General features: G+C 37.3%; 1 protein-coding gene across 5 annotated transcripts in view; it reads left to right on the forward strand.

Annotated features, from left to right (window-relative positions):
- Positions 1-21,147, forward strand: part of ARFGAP3 (ARF GTPase activating protein 3) — a 39,134-nt gene that overhangs the window by 13,014 nt on the left and 4,973 nt on the right. The window contains exons 5-15 of one of the 5 annotated variants that reach the window (XM_089524998.1): positions 1,876-1,959; positions 2,700-2,784; positions 3,393-3,449; positions 4,184-4,228; positions 5,530-5,576; positions 7,218-7,357; positions 14,268-14,393; positions 16,178-16,300; positions 17,675-17,812; positions 19,704-19,827; positions 20,416-20,506. In XM_089524998.1, coding sequence (XP_089381124.1) covers positions 1,876-1,959; positions 2,700-2,784; positions 3,393-3,449; positions 4,184-4,228; positions 5,530-5,576; positions 7,218-7,357; positions 14,268-14,393; positions 16,178-16,300; positions 17,675-17,812; positions 19,704-19,827; positions 20,416-20,506 — 1,060 coding nt within the window. Of the gene's footprint in view, positions 1-1,875; positions 1,960-2,699; positions 2,785-3,389; positions 3,450-4,183; positions 4,229-5,529; positions 5,577-7,217; positions 7,358-14,267; positions 14,394-16,177; positions 16,301-17,674; positions 17,813-19,703; positions 19,828-20,415; positions 20,507-21,147 lie in introns of all 5 variants that reach the window. The other 4 variants (XM_089524997.1, XM_089525001.1, XM_089524999.1 and 1 more) reach the window with 4 other exon arrangements.

Here is a 21,147-nt window from a genome sequence, read left to right on the forward strand (position 1 = left end):
TGTAGGAGGGTACACAGAGAAGGAAAAATTGGCAAAAATTGCCATGTGAATGTTTGCTGCTGCTTGTGGAAGCCTCCAGTTAATAGAGTTCTGCTCCTGGCAATTCTGGACTGATCCCATCCCAGTACTTGTAATGTTTCTGTCTGTGTGAGTGATCAGTCTGCATATGTTTTAAGAGTTTGAGTGAGTTACTTTCATATACTTCTGGACCTCAACTGTTTCCTATCATCCTGATTGATGTAGTATGGTTTTAGAAAAACGGTTAGATTTAATAATCTAAACCTTGTCTATTTTGCAGATTATAAATTCTAATCCACTTCTCCCATTTACCTTTCCTCCATTTCCCACCATTTCTTCTGATGCCCTGGGTTGAGTTTGTGTCTAATTCCTTCAAAGCAGGGACCTGTCTTCTCACAATTTACAAATGTCATCCTTATAATATACAGAATAGTCTTAAGCAGTTGCAGTGAGCATACCATCTTAGATCAGGCAATTTTTAAGAACATGTGACACTTGAACAAGTAGGTAGGTGACTGTTGTCATTTTTAGTTAGTAAGTAAAATGTGTAGGTGAATTCTTGTGTTTACCACAAGATAATTAGATACGTATTAAATACGGTGGTTGATGATTTTGCCCATGCTAATATGAAGAGGCTGGTTCACAACAAAACATTGCAGTCTTACATAGTCTTACACAGAAAGCTGTCTTATACTAAGTCTTATCATAGGTTCATTTGGACCAGTATTATTAGCTTTTGACTGGCAACAGCTTTTCCAGAGTTTTAGGCACATTTCTTTGCCCAGTATTCCCTGGTGTTTGCCACCAAAGTACTAACTAGACTTGATCCTGTTTAGCTTCAAAAGACAGATGAGATCTGGAGTCTTGGTGCATGACGAAAGAAAGCTGACACACAGCAAGAGAGAAGCTGCTTTCTCCATAAGTCTCTGCATGCCATCAAAGCACTTCTGTTTTCTTCCTGAGGGAGACGGTAATAAAAGCATGTCTTTTGTCATGTTGGAAAAATCTATTTGGCAAAAGGCATGCTTTTATAACCATCTCCCTCTGAAAGGAGAACAGAGGTAAGGAGAAAGCCGCTACTTTCTCACTGTGTGTTGGCTTTCTTTTGCCATGTGATAAGGCTTTTAGTGTGTTCAGAGTATTGTGGCTGTAGTAGAGTTTTCACCAGCTAGGAGTACTTCAGCTGAAGCAAGAGCTGTTTAGTTTATTTTGGGTTTCCCACTGACCTGCAACCATCTTTTACTCTGCTCTATAGTGCTAGCATTCAGGATTGGGACTGATCACAATAAAATGAGATACTCTAACATTCTAGTTCTTGTGCCTAGTTGGTATTTCCTGGAAGTTCACAGAACTGTGCTTTCCTTTCTGATTATTCTGATTGAAATCTTATGTTATCAAGTGTATATTCTTACATAACAAGAGAATCCTAGAGTGTGCAGAAATCATTGCTTTCTTTTTTTGTTGCCCTATGTCACTTCCAGCTGATAGTCTCTTGATTTCTTAAGTCAATGTTCAATAGAATGAGTTTGATCGAATTCTGTTTTGACACCTGCAATATTTACAGAGTTCATTGATACTTATTGCTTCATTTTATGAATGCCAGTGTAGTTTGTTGGAAGCTTAACAGCTGTGATATTATGCCAATAGAATTTAAATGTTTAACCTTAAATACATCTGATCTGTTGTTTATAATAGTATTTCCACTACAGTGCGTTTGCTTTCTTATCTGAGAATTATCTAGACCTTTATCTGAAGGAGGATACATGATGTTCTTACAAAAAGTCCTGCATGTATTGCTGACTGTGCCTTTAAGAAATTGAGGGAACACTCTGAAATGACATGCTGTGTTTGTTCTAGTTATGGATAGATGGCTGTGGAGTTCCTCCCCTATCACCTCAGGAAAAAGAGGAAGACTTCTTTGCATCGCATGTTTCTCCTCGGGTATAAAATAAATTGAATTTTGCTTCTTAAGTCTTTACTTTTTCTCAAGGGGCAAAGTTTCAATGCCAGCTGTGATCCATGCATGAATGTACACTAAACAACCCATCCAGCACCAGAAAAGGAATCAGGGTCCATGTTCTGTTTCACCACCACAACTCAAAAATTCATACTCAGCCTGTGTAGACACAGCATTGCTGTACTTACAGTTTATTAATAGCAGGGAGGTTCACAATCTCTAATTTCCTGTTTGGCATGGGTGGCAGGGAGTGCATTGCCTACCCAATTGAGCCCTGATGAGTTCATAGGTAAATAGCATTCTATGAAAATGTGTCAGTTTTTATTACTCTCGTAATAATTATTACTGCCAGCTATTTACTTTATTTGTAACTTTGATCATTGTTCATTCTGAGTTATACTGATTTTTTTAATCCTTGTAGTAATCCTTGTTGAGGGTAATGAGTGACAGCCTTTTTATATAAACAAAATTTATATAAGTTAACAGTAACATTTTTCAACTGCATGTTATGGTATAACTGTTTGCATGATTTTGTAGCATATATCACATGGAGAAAGTTTGTGAAAAGTATAACTATGGAATAGTTATATCACTGGCCATATAGATCAAACCGTGTTATGAATACTGAAATCAGCTGATGCTTTAGCTAGTATAGTTTTTAGTTGCTTTTAGCTTATTACATAATTACTAATAATGGTAATTACTATTTCCCCCTTTTTTTTAGATTATTAATACAGAATGGGAGGCATCACATCAGGAGACAGCTAGTCTTAAGCAGAACCTAGCAGATAATTCAGAAAGCAAAGAAGGTATAGTTTCTCAACTTCAAATTTCTCATTTTTAAAAAATTATGTTGAAGCTTCTTTTGCTCCCACTGATTGTATGTCCTTAGTTTTTCTTATATCATTGCACATGTGATAGCAGCAGATGCTAAGTTAGAAGCTTTGTTTTACAGTTGGAAACATAGGAGACCTTGACAAAAAGGGACTACTTTGTACTCTACTATAAAAAAAGTCTTACTCATTATGCCAGCCACAGACGCTGGCGAAACGTCAGGAATAAACTCTTATAGAACATGACCTCATAGCCCGAAAAACCCACAAAAAAACTCTTACTCATTACTTGGTCACTATAACTGAAATTCAGCTTGTCAAAACATGTGCTTTGAACTTATGCTCTCTTGAAAAAAAATGTACATAATTACCAACATTTGCATGTTGTAAGCAATTTACATCTGTGTAATCTTTCATTTCCAGTTTCATAATGCTGTGGCTGAATTTGCATCTTAAAGAAGTAGAAAGTCATGAGGCTTTGTGTGTGAATGTGAGTGCAAGTGAGAGAATTATTTTTATAATGATCTTAAAAATCTTTCTAAAAGCATTTTTGTCCTTTTTTAAAAAACACATATTTCTAGAAGAACCTGAAAATGGACCAAGTGTTGACTGCCTTAGTGTTTCACCACAAGCATCACTAGGTAATCAGTCCAAAATGGATATAGATATGTTTTGTGTATTTTAATATATTTAAAATAATCTATGTATTTTATGTGTACATATATAAAGAAGATTGCCTTGACAGAAACAGTGCAAATTTTGTATCATTTTAGCTGGATTATTAGGAAAAACGCATCCCAGTCAACAGATAGACCAGTTTTACTAGTGACATAACTAGGCAGATGATTGAGGAACAGGTCTGTATGTTACTGCTACAGCTCCTCATTGTTAGATCTATTTTCACATACCATTCTCAGAAATTTGCAAATTGATAATAACTGGAATGCTTTTAGAATAGTGGTTTTCATAGACTCATAGTTCTTTCATAACTTCTGGTCTGTGTAAAATGTGTGTGATTGACATCATATGGTGGAGGCATAACGTTTTTCATGTTTTCAGCACTATTTAAGCATCCAAGTATTCAAGAAATCTTGGACTCATTCCTCATGCTTATTCTTCATTTGATGTAGGGTTCCTGGGTCTCCACCGATTCACACTATTATAGGGAATTATAGATTAGAATGCTTATCTTGCCAAAACATGCAATGTCCTTCATCTGCATTTTGAAACAGTACAGTTCCTGCAACCTGGTAGTATAGGAATAAAAAGAAGTGTAGATTGGTCAGGTAGCTGCCATCATATAAATACAATTGCTTATTTAAATTATTGATCTTTTTAGTTAGTGATGCATCTATGTTTTTTATCTCTTATTTAGCCAGCTTGGAGAATGTAAATACTTCAGGCACCGCACCTAGCAAAGGTGACTGTAAACATTTTAGATTCTCTGTTTTGCTGTTTCACTTCCCACGTTAATTATATCTGTGGAATGACATATATATATATATTGTTTGTTTGCAATATCTGCTTAAGCAAATGCATCTTTCACTAACAATCTGAATTGTCTTAAATGCTTTAAACATTTTCTCAACTTTGTTGTTTTAATCTCCAGTTTTCCCTTGCACTTAAGATCCATGACTTATTATTATTATTATTAACCTTTATTTATAAAGCGCTGTAAATTTACACAGCGCTGTACATACAATCATTGTAATTAGACGGTTCCCTGCCCTCAGGCTTACAATCTAAAAAGACATGACACCAAAGGAGAAGGGAGTGGTGGGGGAAGGGGATGAAGTCCAGCAGTCTTCTCTACCTCCGAGGCCTGGACCAAGGGAGATGGACTGGAGGAGGACTTGGCTTCTTGGAGCTAGCCTGCCCCTCTCCCCCTCAAAATGGTGGCTGAAGGGAGGGTTTGTCTTCTTCCAGGCAGGGCTGTTGGAGCTCGACTTCTTTACTGTGGGTCTCTCCAGTGTATATCACAACTTTTCCACCGAGTTATTGGCTAGATCAATTTCGAACTGGGGAGACTCATGTTCCTATTCCCATTTGCCATGGAGCTCATTGGGAAACTTTTTCCAATCATTTTTTCGTTGCCTGACCCCATTTGACAGTTATTGTGAGATAATATGTGGTGAGACAACTCGACTCATGTATGCCAACATGAGTCACGGTAAGAAAGGCAAGAAATGAATGTAATGAAATACAAATTGTAAATTATACAGACATGGGAGGTACATATAATTTTGACTCATGATTTGGAGAATCATGATTTGTTTTTTAAAAAATTTGTATCAGTTGTAAAATAGTACAGAACTTTAAACTAGTCATCCAAAACATTTTTGATATTTTATGCCTTTAGAACATCACTTTCCATCTTAGCTTGAGCCTGATCATGTTTTTTTAAATCTATGTAGCAATAATATATTTATGTCACATAGTGAACTACTTTTCCTTCTCTACCTTTGTGGATGTTTTATGAAAGTATTGTCTATTTATGAAGACATTTTAGAGCTAATTCCTAATTAATGCTTAATTCTTGTGAAAATGAAAGTTTCATATTAGATCATACTACTTAATTTTTCTTAATCAAATTGCTGTATTTCAGTTAAACAAAATTAAAGTTGAAACCTGCTGAAATTATGCTTTTGCAGAGGCTGGTTTTAATAGTAGCTTTGTTACTTAGAATATGTATTGTGATTGAATGTGTTTTGATTTTTGCAGAGGCTAGCTCTATGCTGAAGAAGAAGTCAAACCAAGTGAAAAAGGGGGTAAGTTCTTAAAATATCTTTGGGTCAGAACAGACCGGCCGCTTCAGTCATCTTCAAGCTGGCTTGAGGGTTTTGTGTTTACATCATCACACCTCCAAGTTGCCTGAAAGTTGTGTTGACGACACACCAGGCGGCATCTGGGCGATTTGGGGGCTTGGCATTTACATGCCACATGCTCCAGAGCTGGTGAAAAGCCAGCTCCAAAGGCAAGGGGGCAGATTTTTTCTGCCCCAAATAGGAGCCCTAATCCAGCCTTAAATGGGGAGGCTCCAAGCTGCCCCATCAGGGCCGTCTGTTTCTCCCCATATTCTCTAGACGGCAAAGGAGGGGCAATCAACACACCCTTGGGTTATTCCCCACATGCCAGCTAACTAGGCAGGATTCCAAGATTCTTTTTCTGTTATTTCCATTGACTCAATTCCCTTCTCTGCTAACGTTTTGTTTCCTGCCTTTTTGGTTTTTTCCCTTTCACTCACACACATTAGATTAATAATATTAAGAAATGAAGGGAAATAATAAAAAGAGAAGGGCACCAGACCGTGAGGCAGAGAAAGGGGACACAGTTTTACATTAGGGGGAAAAGAAAAACAAACTGCGCCAGATCCATACCAGATCCAGTAACTTAATTTAATTTGCTGACTGCTGTCCAGTAAATAATGGGTCTAGAAAGTAAGATTGCCCTAAATCAGATGACCAATACCCAGTGAGTCTCTGAAATTAAACAAAATGGTGCATTAAAAAGAATTTTTATGAGTTTGAGTGAAAGTGAGTCAGAAGACTGGATAGCACTATCTCTGTCACAGAAAAAAGAGAGTAGAAAGGATAGTCAAGAATGAGGCACTTAAAAATATCAAAAAGCCCACTGTCCAGTCATTCCCATTGTAAATGGGACTGGTTTAGCTGTGGATCTTGCATCTGCTGTTTGCTTTTGTTACCAGGAACTTTGGTTGTCCATCTTCAAATTAAAAACCATGCTTGTTTTATTAGAAATCAGAAAAAAACAAAAACAAAAGAAAACTTGCTGATGGAAGATCTACAGTTTGTTCATCAAATGCATCTTGACGTAAGAGCCAAGTGGAGAACATCCAGGAAATGTATACTAGCATGTTCACCCATTCGCACTAAGACAGGCACTTCAGAACCCTTGCTTGCTGTGCCATGTGAACGTGACCATTGGCTCATGATCAAACCATTGTTGACCAGGAATATACTTTTTGATAACCAGCTGATTACATTTCATGCTAATTCCAAACCAAAACTGGAACATAGTTTCATACTGAGATTATTAGAAATGAAATCTTTGTCTGATTTCAGTTATCAAGAAAAAAATGTGATTGCTGCAAAACAGATGGTTCAACAGGAAATCTAGTGTGTCAGGAGATGGGAGTATACAAGCCTGCACTATGCTTTTAATATGATATATTAAATTAGTATAAACTGGCCTTCTCTTATGCTGTTTCTTTTGCCTAACCATTATTTTTTTTCCTTTTTTCTCATTTGTGTAGGACAATGATATAATACAGATTCAATCACTTCACATGTATTTACTGTGTGACTCTTTTATTTTATTTTATTGATTATTTCCTTGCACCACAGTTTGATACTGCAAAGTGTAAGCCACATATTTTTTTCTTTTTAAAGCTTGGAGCAAAGAAGGGTGGCCTGGGAGCCCAGAAAATGAGCAGTCAGAGTTTTACTGAAATTGAAAAACAAGCACAAGCAGTAGACAAAATGAAGGAGGATCTACATGCTGGCAAAAGAGCTGAGAAAGAAGAGCCCCTGTAAGTGTGTAATTTTGTTTATAATATTTTCCTAGCAATACATTTGCAGGATGTTTGAAGCTGAAATTGTTGAATGCTCTTTGATGCAACTGGCATTCTCAGAAGTAATTGTTTTACTCTTGTGCAAGAAATAAGTGATGAAGTTGACTAGTACTGTAGTATCAAATTATCATAAAGAAAAGAGAAGAAAAACAAAAGGGAAATAGGAACAAACTAAGAATTACGAATTCAATAGTACAATGGCTTGTGTGGAAAAATAAAGAAAATTACTACAGTGACCAATGTAGAGAAATAGAAGATAGCAACAATAAGGGAAGAAGAAGAGATCTATTTTGCAAGATCCGGGAAATAAATAAAAAAAAAAATCAAGCCAAGGACTGGGACACATGACAAAAAAATAACACAATTCAAGACCAGGAAGGAATAAAAAGGCGTTGGATGCAATACACAGAAGAATTATACAAAAGAGATGACAAAATGTAGGATACATGGAACAGAGAGCCATATGAAAATGAACCACAAATTCTAAAAAGCGAGGTGGAAACTGCAATAAGAGAAATAGCAGAAAAGAAATTACCAGGAACAGATGATATTCCAATTGAATTGCTGCAATCCACATTGACAGAGTCAACTGTAGTGCTAACCAACATATGCCAATAGATATGGAAAACAAAACAATGGCCAACAGATTGGAAACAATCAATATACATCCCCACCCACAAAAAGGAGACAAAAGAGACTGCAGCAACTATAGGACTATAGCATTGATCTCTCATGCAAGCAAGATTACAATTTAACATTAACATTAAGGAACAGCAATATCTAGATGTGTGCAACTGAGACATAGTGGTCTTACCTAGAGAAGCCGTAAACTTAAAGGTAAAGGTTTCCCCTTTGACAAATTTGTCTAGTCGTGCCTGACTGTAAGGAGTGGTCCTCATCTCCATTACTAAACAGAGGGAGCCAGCATTGTCAAAGATGACTCTGACATCATGTGGCCCGCATGACTGCACAGAATGCTGTTACCATCCCATCAAAGTAGTACCTATTTATCTACTTGCACGTTTACATGATTTCAAACTGCTTGGATGGCAGAAGCTGAAACCCACTACTCCCCACACTGTGAAGCCATAGCAAAGGAAATATTTGAACTGGATCTCTTCACTTCATGGCTTAGCCTTTCATCAGCTCTAGTAATTTAGTAATTAAGTTGAGCTGTGACTGAAGTTTTTATTCCAAATTGTATACAACACACACACACACACACACACACACACACGGTCAGACAAGACTGCATCCTTTCACCTTATCAGTTTAACTTGTTTGCAGAACATATAAGAAAAGCAGGCTTGGACACAGAAGGAGGAGGAGTGAAAATAGGAGGAAGGACACCTAATAAGGAAGATCAGAAAAGAAAGTGCAAAGGCAGCCTTAATGTTGAATATAAAGAAAACAAAAATCATTCCTACCGAGGACCTTCACAAGTTCAACCTAGACAATGAAGAAGTAGAAATAGTAAAAGAATTCCCATACCTGGGATCAAACATTGATAGAAATGGAGACTGCAGTCAGGAAACCAGTAGAAGACTAAGAATGGGGAGGGTGGCTATGAAAGAGTTAGAAAAGATTCTAAAATGCAAAAATATAGAACTGAGCACAACAATTAGAATGATACAAACCATTGTATTCCCTATTACCATGTATGGATGTGAGAACTGGACAGTTAAGAAGAAAGGATGAAAATCAACTCAATTGAGATGTGGTGCTGGAGAAGAGTGCTGAGGATTCCATGGATGGCCAAAAGGACAAACAAATGGGTCCTAGAGCAGATCAAGCTGGAAACTTACCTGGAAGCCAAGATGACCAAACTGAGGCCGTCGTGCTTCAAACACATTATGAGAAGGAAGGACTCAGTGGAAAAGACAATAATGCTAGGAGAGGTAGAGGGAAGTAGGAAAAGAGGAAGGCCACATGCCAGATGGATGGACTCTATTAAAGAGGTCATGGATAAGGATTTGCAGGAATTAAGCAAAGCAGTAGAAGACAGGGGGCTTGGAGATGTTTCATCCATAGGGTCGCCATGAGTTGAGATCGACTCAAAGGCAGTTAAGAACAATAACAATGCATCATCATTAGTAACAAAACTCCTAACGTTTTGTGAGTAGAATTCAGAGTAGTCTCAGGAGTGTTGGGGCTCTTCATACATTGTGTGACTACTTGGCTTGTACCTGTGGCCTACTTTTTGACATATAAAGAAGATATGTGGTTTTCTTAGTGCATTTTTGCATATGCATGCATTGCGTATATACATACTAGTTCCTGGCCATATGCAGTAGCATTGTATGAACTCTACAAAATGATGTTTATCCATTTAAGGTATAGATAATGTAAACAGTTTCATGTTCCTGAAATAGGATGCTGGACTAGATGGATCTTTGTCTTGATCTCTTAGGTGGAGTGCGCTGTAGACACATATGATGGCCCACTATATTTTTAATACATGAAGCACCCCTTCTAATGGGCATATTAAGAACTTATGTTAAAATATCAGAATATTAGAAACTTTGCTTACATTAGAGCCATCCCTTAATAGTAATGAAAATGCTGATGTGAAAATACTGCTAGTTGCTGAGTGTTTGGTTCTCTGCATTCTCACTGCTTAGGAATTCCTTGTTATTTAAGCAGATGCAAACTTTGTTCTTTTAGTTGTTTAGGCAATACAGCTAAAAGTTAGCATAACTTGTAGTTCTGGAGTTTAACTTGGCTTTGCAAAGACATACAGTACTAACTTCAAAAGCATATCCAATAACATCAAAAATCCACCAAGCAGTAATAATTTTATTTGGCCAACCAAAATGTGCAATAAACATGTTGCAAGCTTTTGATGCTCCACTGGCTTCTTCATCAGGCAAGGTGTTAAAAACCATACAGGAGAAAAAATTGAAGATGTTAGTAATAGGCCTGCATTTGGCTGTTTTGTTCTTAGTTCAAACGGTATTTTGCGGGGGGGGGGGGTATCTCTTGCAGGCTGGCACCTCCTCCTTCTTGCTGTGTTGCTACTGGGAGATTCTCAAAGTCCAGGAAATTTAACATCCATTTGAAATACAAAAAGATACTTCATTTGCAGTCTAGTATGTGTCCTTTGCAATCCAAAAGCATAGTTCTGGTTAAAGGAAAACTATCCCCTCCTTTTAAAATTTCTAGTTACTTGACATGACCACGAGATGGCAGCATAAACACATTTTGGAAAGGTATCAAGATTTTGTCATGGCTTTCCCGAAATATGTTTTTATTCTGTTCATGTGATGTTCTAGAGCAGGGATGTGCAAAATGCAACACTTTAGATGTTTTTGGATTGCAAATCTCAGCACTGGATAGGCTGAGGAAAGTTGAAGTCTACTGACGTTTCACTCTTGGGGTAAAAGAAGGAGCATAAATACATCATCATCCTCATCTGGATGGCCACACTCTGCCCATCCCTGATCCATACTATTTAGTTGTTATTGAATCTATATATACTAAACATTAGAGGAATGAACACTGCCCCCTTCTTGCACACTTCAGTTGTCCCCTACACGTGGACTGTGATGATTTGATACTCCTATATCCAGGAAAGCACTCCACTAACTATGGGTTGCAGTTATTGGACATCCAGGGATGAAGTTTTTCCTTTTCAGGCCATCACTTCTCTTATGTAGAGGCCAATAGAATAGTGTAACAATGGTACAGAGCTAGCACACTGTTCATATGGTGCTATAAATAAGTCATAATAATGCTTGAATATATCTTGTATTATGGGGGTTTTTTTGTAATAGTATCCTACCCAACATGTTTTCCAGAAAAGATGCACTTGTAACTCGTAGCAGAAGTTCATTTATTCTCTTTTATTTATTTAATCATCTTCGAATACTACTGTTTTGAAGACAACTAAGAGACAGTAAAAAAAACCAAACCCAAAAAAACCTGCAACAACAATACAGTACTTGTAGGAATAATTTTCTTAATTATGAAAACTTAAAACGAGCAGAGATGGAAAAGATCAGTCTAAAAGAACCCAGTTAAAATAACTTCCACTAGATTTAAAACACTTAAGTAAAAGCACTCATAAGAAGGATGGTCTCGGCTAAATGGCAAAATATCACTTTGGTGAGGATGCATGCATGTTTGGGGTACTGGGGTGATCCTGCAGTCAAATAATTACATTATCCAGATGCCTGTAACTAGCACATTGGCTTTTTGACACCATTATTATTTAATTTTTGTGACTAATCTCTTTTGGTATATACCTACCCATCTAGGGGAATTTATTCCTGCTAGCCTCATTTTATGCTTTCATAAATTATATTTCATAAATGTCTGTTACATTTTGATCAAACAGCTCCTCAAGGTAGGTTAAAAAGTTTGTGCCTCGTTTGTAGAAACATACAATTCTGACATCTTTGATTTTGTTAATGCTGTCAGAGCGAGATAAAAGTAAGTGTGGCTTTTGCTTTGTAGTTGAAAAATGAAAAAAAGCACGTTGACTTCCGCAACATATTTGCACGGCTTCAGACAGGAATTTGTACACTCTTACCTCGGGTTACGAATTTAATCCGTTCCGGCGCCATTTTCGTAACCCGGAAGTCTTCGTAAGCCGAGAAAGCCATAGGCGCTAATGGAGGGAAGCCGCGATTTGGTGCGAAATAGCGCCGAAAAGCACCAAAAGGTTATTCGTAACCCGGAATAACCTTCGTAACCCGGAAAAATTTTTTTTTTTTTTTTCGTAACCCGAAAAGTTCGTATCCCGGCGCATTCGTAACCCGAGGTAAGAGTGTATTGCAAAACATCTTCAATTAAATTGTTGTTTATATGTATTCATTTGTCTTAGCAGTGATTACTTCAATTTCCATTAGCTTGTTTCCTTCTTTAAACATTATTGCCTGACAAATGGTATGCTTTATAAATCATCTATCTGGTGATATACATTTCTACCCTAAAGGATCTTTTTACATTTTGTAAATTTTCATTTTCATTTTTCTCATTTCAAGTGATCCATTAAACATGCCAGTGTAATTGAATGTAAATGTGAAACTAGTTATGAACTACTGCAGAGGTGGGCAACCCTTAACTCTCCAGTTATTTTTGAGCTACAACTCTCATAATGTGTTGCCATTGATTATGTTTGCAGAACTTCATGGGAATTACAGTGCAACAACATCTAGAGGGCCATACTTTGTCTGTTTCTGACTTATGGAAATAACATCTTGATTTTTGCATAAAGTTTTAATTGAATACACATGCAAATACTATGAGATGTTGGACTGTGCTTGTGTTTTAGATGTACTGTGAGATGTTCCATCCTTATGGAACTACAGTGCGTCCTCGCCTTACGCGGGGGATCCGTTCTGGATCCCTCCGCGTAAGGCGAATTCCGCCTATGCTCGAGCCCCATTGGAAACAATGGGGCTCATGCGCGGTGGCGCGGGCGCGCGCGGGGCGCAACGGGCACGCACGCCTATTCAATTGAATGGGACGCGCCGCCCCTTCCGCCCCGCGTGCGCGCCGTGGCTTGAGCGCGTACGCTCAAGTCCGCGTATGGCGCGCCCGCGTATGGCGCGGGCGCACTGTAATGCACAGGATAATGCTTTGGCATTATACTAGAAATGTGGAAAGACGTTTAAGGACATTTTGTCCAAGTGGATGCAGATAGGATGTAAAAATTAGCAATAGTTTATTGACATGATAATGAACCAACCTGAGTTTTCATACATTCCTCCCATCCTTCATTATAGACATGAAGAGGTATTTAGATTTTTTAATTCTATTTTAGAAATATCCGCATTTAATTATTATGCTCATAGCTGACCATTCTATTGCTAGTCTTAACTGTGATTAGTAGAAGCAAGCCAGCTTGAAACCATAGTTCATGAAACTGCCTTGTTTCAACCAAAATTATCTTTAATACACTTTAGAGACTAGATACACTATGAATATGTAATTGACTGAAATCTGAACCAGAAATTTTTCTATATGCTTATGGTTGTGCTAGAGAAAGAAGACATAACCATAAAATACTGGTTTATAGTTGTGGCTTAACTGGTTTTGGATCCAGCAGTGCAGTTATGTGAGAGAAAGGCATTCCATTTCATGCAAAGATCCATCCTTGCCAGCATCTTCACCAATTTTTTCCACTTTTATATCATATTAAATGTTGTAATAGAGAATAAATAAGCATGTACCCATTGATGGATCAGTAAATGATCCCCCATTTTGGTTTTATGATGTCTATCTAGTTTGCAGATCCCCATGTTAATTTTGTCAATCAACTTAACACAATTTAGTTATTGTTTCCCAACCTGCAACATCCCCAGGGATGAAAACAGTTGTGGTCTGATAACTTTCTGGGACTAAAGGTTGGGAAAGACTGTAAGACTATCTTTCAAGATACCATAAAGAACTTAAGTATACACCCACTCTTCTGACTGGCATGTGCTAGACAGGCTAAGACCCAAAGGTATCTTCCTCTTCAGGTGCAAATTTATCTTCTTCTCCAGTTCCCTTCTGTTCTTTTCCTGTTCATCACACATCTAATTCCAACACATTTAGACCACACTGCTCCTCACTCTTAAGATAAATCCTTTTGCCTGCAACTCTTCTCCTCTTAGAATCCTGGTGTGGCCTCTTCCTCCAGACTCATTTTATTCTGTATGGATTCTGTTGTGTACTTCAATCTTTCCTATCCTGAAAAGCTAGCAAAAGGATTTTGTCTCAATTATATCACATGCAGTCTCATCATACACATTTGAAAAAAAACAAAACACCTTTTCTCTTCCTCCCTCTTCTTGCGCATGGTTACTATTACTGTTGGATCAAGAAGCAGCAGCTCTGTTTTTCATTCCCATATATTGACTTTGTGCGTTTCCTTTTTTAGAGTATCATCTTTACGTTTGGCTTACAAAGATCTTGAAATTCAGATGAAAGAAGAAAAGTTAAATGTGGCTGGAAAAAAGAAAACAGAGGTAGATAGACTTGGCATGGGATTTAGTAGTAACAGAAGGTAAGTTTACCATATATACTCGACTATAAGTCAACCTCATGTATAAGTCAAGGGCAGGTTTGGGGGCCAAAATTATGGATTTTGATATGACCTGTGGATACGTCGAGGTTAAAAATTTAAGGATTTAAATTTAGGATTTAAAAGATGAAACAAAGGAAAACAATGCCAAAGAAATTACAAAATTTCATCAGGCATAACTGTTTGAGTTTACACTAAAGGCTGGATGGATGAGGAGGGAGTGCTTCCAGGATAAATTACACTCTTGCCTTTCAGCAGGAGATGGTTCCTTTTTTGTAAGAGTCAAAGTACAGTACTTACATTGACCCATGGATATGTCAACTTAGGTTTTTGAGGTTAATTTTTTGACTAAAATTTCTAGACTTATACATGAGTATATACAGTAAATCTTTAGTCTGTGTTAGAAGACAGATAATACAGTTTAATATGTAGGGAAGAGATGTCTTTAAACGTAAATTTTCTAGAAACTTTCGAGCCATGAGTGGGGAAAAACTGATTTGTGAGTGAGAAATGGAAATTTTCTGAGCAATGGAAAAAAGTAGCATTAGCCTCCTTTACAGAATGAAAGTAACTTTGTTACTTTAGGTCCATTAAATACACTGAAATTCATCTTAGCATAAAGTTACCATGTTTGATATATTAAAGGTAGAGATAATTACAAATAGAATTTAGTTCTTCAAATATTATTGCATAAAGTTCTGAACTGCAAGCAACCCCTTAAGTATAGGGAACCGCCTTGCTTTTGCCAACTTATGAGAAGCTGGCAACTCCCCCATTAAAATGGGGGGAAGTGTCAACATTAATAAAACAGAGAAAATTATTTTGTGTTCTCTGGTCCGTAATAGTGCCAAGCTGACGTAAAGCAATCAGCAAGTCAAGTGAGCTGTAGTCTATCAAATATATGCTTTGGTGTATTTGTTAGCTGCATTTACTGCATCAGACACAGATGATGTGGGATATGGCTTTGTGAAGTGAGAATGTCTCCCTCTAAAGATGAAATATGCTCCAGTACAGAAGGGCTTAATCTTTCTAATGAGCAGAATACCATATATCCATTGGAGGAGGACTCTGATATATGAACATGTATGCCATAGTAAATCAGTGTTGTGTTATCTCTAGTTTTAAGGTTTTAATGTGAGAGACGTTAAGGGTCTCAGAAACATTTGCTCAATAAGGTGTTGAAATGATGTTAAAGTGTTTGCCTTCTGTCCCAGTCAAGAAGGGCATTGGGGACATGCCAACATCTCCAATCACTTTCCTGGTAACCATTCAGACTTCACTAGGATGTCTGGCACCATGGTTTGTGATCGAGTGCTGTATAACAACATTGGTTTGAAGAGGAGGTTTGGAGGAAAATACCTTAAAATCAAATGTCAGCCAAGGAGATCTGAAACTTGATTTGTTTTGGGAGAGGTTGTCTGGAGGTTTGGAGTAAAATGTAATCTAGATTTTAGATTATCATTTTAAAGCTTGTTTAGAGTTTTGTATAGATTTTTAAATATATTTTAAATTTTAATGTGCAGTTTTTTTAACTTATTTTTTAAAACTTTGTATCTACATTTTAATCCTTGCATTGTTTTTAACTTGTACTGTTTTAAATTTTTGTTAGCCACCTTGAGTCCCTATATAATAGTTATTATTTTATTAAGCCTCCTTATTGTCTTGGGCTTTAGCTGGTTCCTGAAAATACGCCCTTTGATCTTTATGTAGATGTTGTTTTGCCCCTTATGATGCTAATGTGTTTTTATATCCTTGTTTTCTGCCAGTGGCATTTCCCATTCAGTAACGTCAGATATGCAAATAATAGAACAAGAAACACCTACAACTGTAAAGCCACGGAAGAAGTACAATGATGACGATGACTCATATTTTTCTTCCCCTGGTTCAAGGTGATATTTCTTTGAGGGTGGCATAGAACAAAGTGTATTAAAGGATTATAGGTTACATATTAAGTCATGATTAAATATTAATATAATTAATATTGAGTATTGCTGGTTTAAAATCTTCAATTTTGACATCATCATGAAACCAAAAAAACCTACAAGTAGAGTTGCACTTGCATATGGGGCCTTGATCTCTACAGTATGTTGCATTTTCTGAAAATCTGCTTCGTAGAGTTACACTTGGTGCTTTTGAGGATCACATTATGGTGGCTTCAGTGGAGAAAGGTTGATATCAGTGTTTTTTTTTAAAATAGTATTTATGTATTCCACTTTTACATTAGGATTTCATTAGTCTTTAATTCAAAAGACTGTTTTGGACTGCCCCTGAATCTAAATTTAGAAATGTTGCAGCCTGACAAATAGCACTCAGATTATTTATTGCACATTATCTACATTAAATTCTGAACCTCCTTTCATTCATTAATCTGGACTCATAAATAGCCTTGTTAATAATCTTTCAGCCTAAAAAGATAATAAAGGATTCCTGTCTTTAAGACAAACTGAAAAAAAGAAGTTTGTAGTGTAAGCTTTTGTACACTTAATCTGCCTCATGGAATAAAGACTCTGTGGACAGATATTGTAATACTAAATTTGTTGCCATATTATGGACTTTTATTATGAGCTTTCTAGAATTTATCTGCTACTATTCTTCCTTGCTTGTATTGTTTAGGCACATAATACTGTGAAATAGGAGGTGGTGCAGAGAAAGAAATCATGTACTCTATTTATTTAGCCAATAGATGAGAAAACGTAGTATTCTGCAGTAGCGTTACTGAGGGGGGTGCGGACCGCACCGAGTGACACCCTAGAAGCGAGGTGACGCCCGCCCGGCCCCCTGCCCCCTGTGGTTTTGTTGGGCTTCTGCAGCCCTCTCCAGAGCCCCGTGGCTGCTCCCCGTCTTTCCTGGGGCATGAGGGGCTTCTTCAGCCCTTCCTGGAGCCCTGTGGCTCGTCCTCAGCCTTTCCTCAGGGCATGCGGGGCTTCCGCAGCCCTTCCCAGGGCCCTGGGACTGCTTCCTGGGGGAGCACACATGGCATTTCTGGCCACACACTTGCACTTCCACACGCACCAGAAGTGCTCCAGGAGGTTGCATGCTGGCAGTTCCGCCCCATAAGTCTCACCACCTTGTGAGTGACTGCACCAGGTGACACACACCCTAAGGATGCCACTGGTACTTTGTGGTAAATGTAATTCCATTCTATAGAAGTAGATCCAAGGGTTACAAGACTATCTGGTTTGTCAGCCATCTGTGCTCTTGCACACAAAGCTTAAGGGATCCTCTAGAACTGCAATCTTTTAATGTTTTCTTTCACCACACAGATATTTTGATTCACCTGAGTTGAGAAGCAGCACTTTTTCTAAATGGGATGACAATTCTGATGCCTTCTGGCGGCAAGAGAGCTTGAGCAAAGACATGGAAACGATACTGTCTCCAAAACCTGCAAGCTATTCAGATAGGTACCTAAAGAACACTTATCTGCAAAACACTAAACATTATTTGTATGACTGATAACAGCTTAAAAATGTATTATTTTGTGAATTTAAGCCAATAGCATTCAGTAATCACTTCTGCAAAACCAGTGTACTTAAGTTGTGTGGTTGTATCTACATCTGAGTGAAACATTGTGAGAATAGGGAAATGTTGATGACTTAGTATTCTAGCTGCATTCATACCTCTCTGCTTCTGAATTGGCTGGGTTATGATCCTTCTAGAGATATAAAATAGCATTTATTACTATTTTCCTTTTTGGATCTTTCTGCAATGGAATGAGTGCACAAGGAATTCACTAACAAAGCAGATGGCTGGGTGGAAGATCCTAGAATTATTTTAATGAAGAAATGCCAAGGATCTTCTTATAGAATGAAAATTCCAGAGTCATGGAGATAGTGATTTAAAAAGTGCCATATTGTTAAGTTTTACAAATAAGATAGTGAAATTATAAATAATAGTTCTTGCTCACCATTGTAGAAATCAGAAGTTTTTAGATACAAATTTTGTATAAATAATAGGGTTTTCTTCACATCTACCAGTACTCACATATGTTCAAGAAAATGTTGATCAAGCATTTAATTCCCTTCATATTTATGGATGAAAGCAGGAACATTGGGGAATGCTAAGTATTAAGCTCCTTAAAATGTCATAGGAAAAAGTGGTACAAAGGAAAATGGTTAACCTCTACTCTTGATAACAATACATTTTTAATGAATTCTCAGTTCAGTAAAACCATAGTGACATAGCTAGGCAGAATTTGTGGCCTCTTGGAAAAAATGACAGTATTTTAATGTGTGTGTCTACCATACAATCCTATCAATTATAACAAACTAGCTGGTGCAGTAGAGCAGGGATGGGTAAAATGTGGGCTGGAGGTTGCATGTTACCCTCCAGGGCCATTTTGTGGCCTCCAATTTTTGTAGTAAAAAATTGGCCCCAAATATGGGCTTGGGACATTTAACTGTGTTTTCAAGGGCCACTGGGCCATTTTCAGTCCAGGAGAGTTCTTTTTTGAAACAGGAAGAAGTGCCTTCTACTCACTTCCAGTTGTTAAAGGCCCCTCCTGGACCTGAAATGGCTGGGCAGAGAGAGGGGGGCTAAAAACATGGTGAAACTGTTCCCTTCGCCCCTACAGGCTATTTGGGAACAGTTTGTTTGTTTGGTGACATAGCTTAGCTGATTTTCAAACAGGTGGTGAACTTGTGTCTCTTCAGACGTTGCTGGACTAAAACTCCCATTACCGTAGATTTGGCTTTTGCCCTTGCTGGCTGGAGCCCAGCAGTAACTAGTGGCATCCTAATTTGGAAAAGTGCTCAAATCTTTGTGGTGTTGCAGCAGAAAGACATTTACTATTACTCTGTGTATGTTTCTAGTTTTTGACAACAATGTGCCCTTATAGTTATAATTTAGCACCCATTCCATTCACAAGAGGAATGAAGGTGGTTGATCAAGCATACAGTGGAATTAGTGTATACATTTTCTTTTAAAAGAACTTTCCAGCCTAGCTTAGAAGGGCTTTAAATAAGCACAATGGGAAAGTGGTAGTAATGCAATGAAGATGACTCAAAAAGGTTTGGTAAAAGTTCTTTTAAATTTCATATATATTTATTGACTTAAGTAGGTGCAAATATGTTTCTGTATGCACATTTCCTTTTGAGTTTATTTCCCTGCACAGATGGATGTCTTTGAGCTGAGTGAATGTTTCTTGTTAAGCTGAAATATAAGGTGCATCTCCTAGATCAATGGAATATATATCAAGCTTATATGAAATATATTAAGGGTCTTTTAAAAGAAAAAGAACACTGTTCAGCTAAACTGGATCCTCTCAGATGTAATCATGTGAAACAATATTCTTAGGCCTTCCTCTCGTCGGAAAGCTGATTATGAACATTCATCAAATACAGATGAGGCACAAAAGAAATTTGGCAATGTTAAAGCTATTTCATCCGATATGTACTTTGGAAAGCAAGACCATGCTGAAGTAAGTTTTTAAAAAGCAACAGCAAAAAACAGGCCTATGGCTTTCTGCAATTTATAATGAATTTAGGGGCCATTTTGTCTTTCTGTGGTGAAAATAGAGGACAGTTTGCTGGTGGCAGTGGTTGTGGTGATAGCCTGATTAAGAGGCCACTGTTTGAGATAGTTTTCAGTCTGGGACCTAGGTTAGAAAAAATGACTTCTTTGAATTCCATCTTGATAATACTGGGTTTTTTTTCCCCCTCAAGCAAATTGTCCTTCATATGATTTCTTTATGTATGGGGTGAATAGCCAATGTGCTTGCTCTTTTCAGCAGCCTATGGCCTCAAGTGATTAAATTATCTACATGGAACAATATGGTATTCATGAAATATATTTTGAGGGTGTGGTGAGTTTTTAAATATTCAAAACAAGATTGTGATTTAACAATTGGGATTAATGTGCCATTTCACATGGAGCCACTAGTGGACAGTAATGGGAAGAGAAAGTGGTTTTACCTTGATAGTTTCATTACAACTGTGGAAATCGTGTCACCTAAATCTGACATTCAAGTAAATACATTATTATTAAAAGTCTCTACATTCTTTCATAGTACGAAGCCAGAATTCGTTTAGAGAGGCTTTCTGGAAACTCTGCTATAAGTTCAGCTGATTTGTTTGAAGATCAGAAGAAATTGCCATCAGGTATGGAAACAAAATTGAAATGAGCTTTTAGATGTTCTGAATCGTGTAAAATACTTTTAAATAGACTGTTGTTTTGGAGTTTATATCAGCTGCTTAAAAGAGAGATTCTCCTGTATTGTAATACTTCCAATTTTAGTATATGTACTGCCGAAGTGAGCACAGCTGTATTGTAATACTTGCCTACACTTGTATAGTGATTCTTTTTGATCCTGGTGATTAATAACACATGATTGTAATACGGCAAAGGGTTTAGTTCTCACTCTCAGTATCTGTAACAGCAGGTTTGCAACTGTTTATTGTGATACATGAGTGCTTTAGTACTGGAGAGCCATTACTGATTACACAATTCTCATTAGGTATCAAATTGTTTTCAGGGTAGGAATTGTTTTATTTAAAAATATTTTTAAAATCTGTTTTAAAATATTTTTATTAAATACACAAATCTGGATGCATAAAGCAAAAAACAATAAACACACAAAATAGCATAACCCCTGACAAAGAATACAAATACAGACACAAAATAATAACCATATATATGACTTCCCCGGCTGTAAACTTTCAACTCAGACAATAACCCCTTCAAAACAAACCTTGCCAAGAAACCCCATTATGGGTTCATATTAGAGTCTTCACAAGTCAGA

The sequence above is a fragment of the Sceloporus occidentalis genome, unplaced genomic scaffold (genome assembly GCF_023333645.1).
Source record: "Sceloporus occidentalis isolate IW3139 unplaced genomic scaffold, rSceOcc1.0.p SCAF_5, whole genome shotgun sequence".
In the NCBI taxonomy this organism is placed as follows: domain Eukaryota; kingdom Metazoa; phylum Chordata; class Lepidosauria; order Squamata; family Phrynosomatidae; genus Sceloporus; species Sceloporus occidentalis.